The following is an 8,002-nucleotide window of genomic DNA, read 5'->3' on the forward strand; positions in this document are numbered from 1 at the left end:
GAGCAAAAAAGGCATCTTATACCACTAAATTGTGTATGTTAATGAGAAAATGCTACTTTTTTTTAAAGAAAAACACTACATTCCCCCCAATGACCAGTTTTCTATGCACATCCGATATTACACCCATTATGTTTTTGTTTTGTTTTTTGCATCGCTGACAATCTCCCCTAAATTGTATTGATGGTACAGTCTTCAATCTTCACACACTACTTCATCTGTGTCCTACTGTGGAGTAGTCCTTGGAGCCCCAGATCACTGATAAGGCATTGAAAAACATTGTCAAAACCTCAAGGGGAATAAAAAATTTCCCCTTTGGAGCGAATTCCCCTCATTTTCAGACGTACAGATTTACCCTATGGACAATCATATTTATATTTATATACATGTATGATTATATGCACTGTAACCATGGTAATATTACTTTGAATAAAATACATATATACACATACAAAAAATGTTTAAAGCAATGTTACAATTACCTGTGGCCTTTCAGCAAACACATTCACTACTGACACTTAATTAGTGTAATAAAGTAAAAAAGCAGTTTTTTTTTTCTTCCTCAACAACATTGTTTGAAAACAAAAATATTATAAACTGACTCATGCAAAAATATACACTTTGACCCATCACACACTAAAACAGGATAATGAAATTTTTGTAACATCTATGTACTTTTTAAAGATCTTTATGCACAGAGCATCAATGAATTTGACTGCAAATTATTGTTTGGTGTACTGTATACCTGGGTACATATGATTGCAATGATTTGATGATTAACAAAACAAAACAAACTTCTAGATTTTGCCTTATACAGTATGTACATTAAAAAAAATAGAATGCCACAACAAAGGGTACAAGCATGCATTAAAACCCCTTATCATGCAGTAAGAAATAGTATATATGCATGCCTTAAAGTACACTTTTCTATGCACCACTGTATTTGAATATTTCAGTTTAAAATTTCAGGCACTGTTTTGTCGAGCTGAAAGTGTCAGTTTTCCGTTGTTGGAATCTTATGTACACACATACTCTTTTCCCCTTGATATTTGGCTTGTGTCAAGCTCGTAACAAATTTCAAAAACTGTCATTTCACTGATCTGAAGGATTGTCAACTAATTTTGTTAGGTCTTGCGCACACACCACAGCCACCTAAGTGGATGAGAGGTGGTATATGCATGAGACTGACAAGATGCAAGTATTTTGCAATACAATGTACTTTCAGTTGGTGACGTTGCTCACCAGTATAATGTACAACACTGACTGTAGGCTCAATATAATATGAAGAGTTTGTTTGCAAAAACCGATAAGTGCATATTTGCCAAATAGAGATATTTGCAATTAAAGGTCAAGAAAAATATAGAGAATAATAAAAAAAATTGTGCTTCTTTTGACCATAACTTCAAAAATATACCTTTATATGTAGTGACCAATATATCATTTAAAAGGTATTATTTTGTACTTTATGACAGAGACCGTAACTCAAAATCTTTAAAAATGGACTTATCGGTTTTTGCAAACAAACTCTTCATATATTCTCTATAGATGAGTGCCACATATCCTGCAGTTCCTGCAGCTGGAGCATGCCAACTACGCTTGATGGGCGGGTAACAGAAGTTTTGGCATTGATAATTAGGTCTACAGGCGACTCCTGTAGTAACAAAGTCGTCTGACTGGATTGGCAGTTTTCTTACTTTACACCATGTATACATATCATAATCGCATAATGTTTGAACAAATTAAGATATCTAGATAACCATTTTGGGCCCTTAATTTTACTTCGTTGTATCCGAAATTTTGTAATATACGTAATCATTTTTCTTAGAACGGGATTGCACTGTATAAAATTATTTTCACAAAATTGAGACCTGCCAAATTGACCTCAACACAATAAGCATCGATCATAGGCCTATACATTAATGTACCAGGTATGGCCTATACCGGGTGTCCCAAAAAAAGCGGAACGGTGGATTTTCAGTACCTTGCGTTCTATTAAGTGATCTATTTTTTGACATCATTAGAAAAGTATCGTAGAATAAAAACTACGGAACCAAATTTAATGATTTTGGTATCATTGTCTTCTGCGGAAGATGCTCTTTTTAATGATGTCAAAAAATATATCACTTTTAGAACGCAAGGGTACTGAAAATCCACCGTTCCGCTTTTTTGGGGACACCCGGTATATATATTCCGCATAATTCCTATATGCTACTCATGCTTTGTCCTTAACAGCTTGCAAAGATTACCAAATTTTTCATATTGTACATAATTATTAAACCCATTGCTGGTATTTCACGTTAATTTCATGGAAAATAGTGGCAACAGACGGTCACATCCCTCAATACACCACAGGGTATATTCTCTCTATCGAGAATCAAATCCAGTCTCAAAAACACTGTATGTGGCAGATTCAGTTCACACAGTGGTCTCACTTTCAACACTTGACGAAGTATTCATCCGTTGACAGGCAGCGTGATATCAGGGGGCAGCTCCCACACGCAGTCGAGGCAGAGGGCGGATTTGCACTCGTCACACTCGCCGAATTCCTTGGCCCGCACGTACTCGGTCTCCACTCCCGCGACCGTCAACTTCAGCCGACCACGCGACGAAATCGATGAATATGACACCGCTGGCTGTCGACCAGGCATTGTCAGGACACTCGATTCGGGCGACGGGCTGCTTTTGCTGTCCCTTAAACTTGTTCCGAGACTTATCTTGACTGCTCCCTTTGCAGACTTGATGTGCATGGTATCGCAAGGCTGGGGGGCATCGCTGCCTTCCGTTCCTTCCGTGCCTTCCTCTGGCTCTGGCTCTCGTACCACAGTTTCCTCCGAGGTGTTAACAGCTTCTTTGGCCGTGTTAGCAGCTTCCTGGGAGGTGTTAATAGCATCTTCCTCGGAGGTGTTGACAGCTGCTTCGGAAGTGTAAGCAGCTTCCTCTGAGATGTTGACAGCTTCTTCGGAGATGTTTATAACAGCTTCCTCAGATGAGGTGTTAGCGGCTTCTTCTGAAGTGCTAGCTGCTTCCTCGGAGGTGTTAACAGCTTCGTTGGCGGTGTTAGCAGCTACCTGGGAGGTGTTAACAGCTTCCTCGGAGGTATTAACAGCTTTTGCGGAGGTGTATATAGCAGCGTCCTCGGAGGTGTTAGCAACTTCCGAGATGTTAACAGCTTCTTCGGAGGTGTTATCACCTTCCCCAGAGGTGTTATTAGCTTCCTCGTAGGTGTTAGCAGCTTCCTCGGAAGTGTTTATAGCAGCTTCCTCGGAGGTATGAACAGCTTCCACGGAGTTGTTAGCAGCTTCCTCGGAGGTGTTAGCAGCTTCCTCGGAGGTGTTAGCAGCTTCCTCGGAGGTGTTGGCAGCTTCTTCTGAGGTGTTAATGTACGCTTCTTCTGAGTTGTTAGCTGCTTCCCCAGAGACTGCAGAGGTGTTATTAGCTTCCTCGGAGATGTTAGCAGCTTCCTCGGAAGTGTTTATAGCAGCTTCCCCGGAGGTATGAACAGCTTCCACGGAGTTGTTAGCAGCTTCCTCGGATGTGTTAGCAGCTTCCCCGGAGGTGTTAGCAGCTTCGTCGGAGGTGTTGGCAGCTTCTTTTGAGGTGTTAGCAGCTTCATCGGATACGTTAGCAACTTCTTCTGAAGTGTTCATGTACGCTTCTTCTGAGATGTTGGCTGCCTCACCAGAGGTGTAGGGATAAGCTTCCTCGGATGTGTTTATAGCAGCTTCCCCGGAGGTATGAACAGCTTCCACGGAGTTGTTAGCAGCTTCCTCGGAGGTGTTAGCAGCTTCGTCGGAGGTGTTGGCAGCTTCTTCTGAGGTGTTAGCAGCTTCCTCGGATACGTTAGCAACTTCTTCTGAAGTGTTCATGTACGCTTCTTCTGAGGTGTTGGCTGCTTCACCAGAGGTGTAGGGATAAGCTTCCTCGGAAGTGTTTATAGCAGCTTCCCCGGAGGTATGAACAGCTTCCTCGGAGTTGTTAGCAGCTTCCTCGGATTTGTTAGCAGCTTCCCCGGAGGTGTTAGCAGCTTCGTCGGAGGTGTTGGCAGCTTCTTCTGAGGTGTTAGCAGCTTCCTCGGATACGTTAGCAACTTCTTCTGAAGTGTTCATGTACGCTTCTTCTGAGGTGTTGGCTGCTTCACCAGAGGTGTAGGGATAAGCTTCCTCGGAAGTGTTTATAGCAGCTTCCCCGGAGGTATGAACAGCTTCCTCGGAGTTGTTAGCAGCTTCCCCGGAGTTGTTGGCTGCTTTTGAGCACAATTTGCGATTCTTTCTCTCAACAACACAGAAAGGATAGTCAACGTTCATGTCATCCTCATTGAAGCTATACACTGTAGAACACGATCCGCAGGACCCGTGTCTCTTCTCGCAACCTTCGACTACCCCAGAGCCTCTGGCTTGGTTGTTGGAGACGTCACATTTTGCCTCGCCATTCTCAGGGAGCGCAAAAGTCGATAGAAAGTCACTTGATTTCAGCATGTTTGTGCTTTCCAATTTGGCTCCGTCAGGTGTTATAGGCCGTTGAATATTGTCTCTACAACCTCTCTGCGTTGCAAACTGTCCTACAGCGAATTATAACATGGAATATAGTATGCTTGCTTCCTGTTGTAGCTTTTATTAGCGTTATCATAACGCGTGTCAACAATGTTGAAATAGTCGACTGCCTCTCAATGAGTGTTACACGGTGAAAAACTGCACTGGGGAATCCCCAGTGTAGATAGTCTTAGTTTCTAGCCTAGTTGCTTAGGCGAGGCTATGGTGTATCTTACACCATGCTTAAATTGATTGAAAGTGTGTTAGTCCTTTTTGAAGAATACTGATCATGGGTAGATTGTTATTGCCGTGTTAATGGACAGTGAGTGTGGTTATGTTGACCTTCAGAGGAATTAATGCAAAAGATGAAATACGAGTGACTATAGTAGCTGCAGCGTGGACCCCGCTTTGATCGACACATCACCAGTTCAGGTCATCCATACCATTTAATCAGGGAGGTGTTGTAAAACGTGTGCAGGGGCGGATCTAGAGGGGGGTGGGGGGATGGGCGATTTATAGGTGGGGTACCATGCACTATATACAGTGTCATTTATGATGCTCGAAAAGCGCACTGAAATTCCCAATCAAATATATACACTATAAGCACACTGGTTATAATCATATAAGTATACACTATACATCTTATATTAGATGTAATAAACATAGAGTTGTACCTGTATATATATATATATATATATATATATATATATATATATATATACAACTTTAAAAAATTAAATGGTAAATCAACATTTTGAGTGTTAAATTCAACTTTCAACAATAGGTTGGAGTGAGACATTTTAATTGTTGATTTACCATTTCATTTTTAGAGTATTATAATACATGTATATATATTTTATATTTATACATACATATATATTATACTTTACATATATAAGTATAATGTTTATTTATTTATATTCATACATACATATATTATAATATATATGGCGTCTTGTCCGCTACCAGCGTGAACCACCGGTAGCAGACAAGATGACGAAGTAGGGTGGTAATGCATTTCTGTCCAGAACAGTGCTATTTATTCAAACCAAATTTTCGACGCATACACACGTCTTCCTCACGTCGACCCTGAAGGAGACGTGTGTGTTTGCGTCGAAATTTTAGTTTGAATTTTAAATAGTACTGATGGACTGAAATGCATTCCCACCCTACTTCGTCATCTTTTCTGAACTGGAACTGGAACATCATTATAATACACACACACACACACACACACACACACACACACATATATATATATATATATATATATATATATATATATATATATATTATATATATACTATTATCAGGGCTCAACTTTATCAGTGCAAGTGTCGGGCCACCAAATTTCCATATCCTTTGGTGACCCGATCCCCCATTTAAGATTCAAAACGGATTGTTTGTTTGTTTGTTTGTTTTTTCAGGCCATCAAAACTTCAGATTTGAAAATTTTAGTGGCCCGAAAGAGACACCAGAGAAAAAAGAAAGTTCGTGGCGAGCCCTGTATATGATTACGTATAGCATCTTATAAACACTGTACACCTGATCTCAAATTACTTTTTCGTAAAAAAAAAAAAAAAAAAAAAAAAAAAAAAAAAAAAAAAAGCCGGAAAATTTGGTCAATGTCAGTGAGTTCAAGCTTTGGAATTCAACTCACCATTGTGTGGTGTGTGTATGTGTGTGTGTGTGTGCGTGTGTGTGTGTGTGTGTGTGTGTGCTACCGTAGTGAGCGATTTAACAGAACGATAAAACAGTACGATAGCGAAACTGCAGAAGCCCAACATACTCTTTGCAACTGATTGACAACTTACTCTTTGCAACTTATTTACATCGATGTAGGGCAATTTGTCAATCAGTTGCAATGAAAACATCTCGACGGAAGAATTTCATGAATTGAAATTACTCTTTGTAGGCGTGCAAGCCCTATCAAACACTGCAGGTCTTTCCCTATTTCCAGAGTTTGATGGCCACGGTGGCGATGTATGCGTGCATCTTCGGACGCCATTTTGCCATCTACACAACAAAATCAACATAGGAAGAACAATTTTAGCCCTATTTCCAGCGTATGATAGCCACGCATACTGTATGCATGTACAAGTGTTTTTGGATGCCATTCCCCCCCCCCCCCCGCGAGGGTGGAGGCCACTTCACACACCAATCAGGCACATTGTGTCATACCCTCAAATTTATTGAAGAACAGAGGGGCGGTCCCCTCAGGTAGGTAGAAAGAGACATCTCCCTGGCATGATCTGCTCGATTGTGGTTCTGCGCAGTTGGTACTCCATCAAGGTCATTTAAAGGAAAGCTGCCCAGTCTTTCTGAATAGAAACATACTAACAAAATATGCATGTCTTAAAGTGAGTTTTTGGTTGCAATAAATAGTATACTCTACATCGAGTCTGAAGGAAAGTAAAGGTCTATGTTCAATTAGTAATTTCCAGATAGGATGGACCCTACTTTGCAGAGGAATTTTGCCCAGGATACACCGCGGCTGACAATTATTTCTCCCCAACATCTTGGGTCAATCCACAGCCCCCCCCCCCCCCCCAACGTGAAACACACAGCTGCAATAACACATGCACTTGTAAACATGAGTAACTAAATCAAATTCATGAAATTCTTCCGTCGCAACTGATTGACAAATTGCAGCACTTGTCGGGCGAAAGCTCGGTGGTCTGGTGGAGATCAGACGCCTGTCCGGAGATCAGGAGGTCGTAGGCTCGAATCCTGCTCGAGTACACCAACTGTACGCCCATGATTTTTTATCATGGCTCCTACTAAAACACTGATCAATTCAGTGCTCATTTACGTCGATGTAGGGCAATTTGTCAATCAGTTGCAATGTGTAACTTATGTAATTATTTTGGAAATGCCGCCTTGAGCAGTCTGCGAACTGAATAAACCACCGTCCATTATCACCGCCATTATTACAACTTACTAGCATACGTCACGGCCTGAAAGGCTTCCAACCCACAAGTGGAAATAAATTCATATTATATTTATCAAATATCAATATCGATATCATAATATCATATCATATCATATCACATCACATCACATCACATCACATCATATCATATCATATCATATATCATATCGTATCATATCATATATCATATCATATCATATCATATCGTATCATATATACCTATCATATCATATAATCACATCACATCACATCACATCATATCATATCAATCAAATATATCATATCATATCATATCATATTATAGTTTATTATATCCCACTGCTTGATGCGTGGGCTGTACTGCCCTTTTAGCTCCACGTACGGAGCTCCATGTCCATGTCCCACCAAACAGTTCTAATAGATATTGATTGACAGTTTTAGGGCTTATGAGAGAAGGCTATCCTCTCTTTAATGCAAAACTAGCAAGCCGATGCGCCGTCAGTGCGGAGGTCAACGCGTGTGACTCTGGTGGACTTTGAACACTTGTCTGTGTGTCAGTGTGATC

At 40.7% G+C, this 8,002-nt stretch overlaps 1 protein-coding gene across 1 annotated transcript; it reads right to left on the minus strand.

Annotated features, from left to right (window-relative positions):
* Positions 1-2,430: 2,430 nt before the first annotated feature.
* On the minus strand, positions 2,431-7,835 carry LOC140231171 (uncharacterized). Its single transcript, XM_072311319.1, has 2 exons — positions 7,820-7,835; positions 2,431-4,555 (listed from the first exon to the last, which is right to left on the minus strand). Exons 1-2 carry the CDS (start codon positions 7,833-7,835, stop codon positions 2,451-2,453), a joined length of 2,121 nt encoding a protein of 706 aa, XP_072167420.1. The 3' UTR covers positions 2,431-2,450.
* Between the last annotated feature and the right edge of the window lie 167 nt (positions 7,836-8,002).

The sequence above is a fragment of the Diadema setosum genome, chromosome 7 (genome assembly GCF_964275005.1).
Source record: "Diadema setosum chromosome 7, eeDiaSeto1, whole genome shotgun sequence".
Taxonomy (NCBI): domain Eukaryota; kingdom Metazoa; phylum Echinodermata; class Echinoidea; order Diadematoida; family Diadematidae; genus Diadema; species Diadema setosum.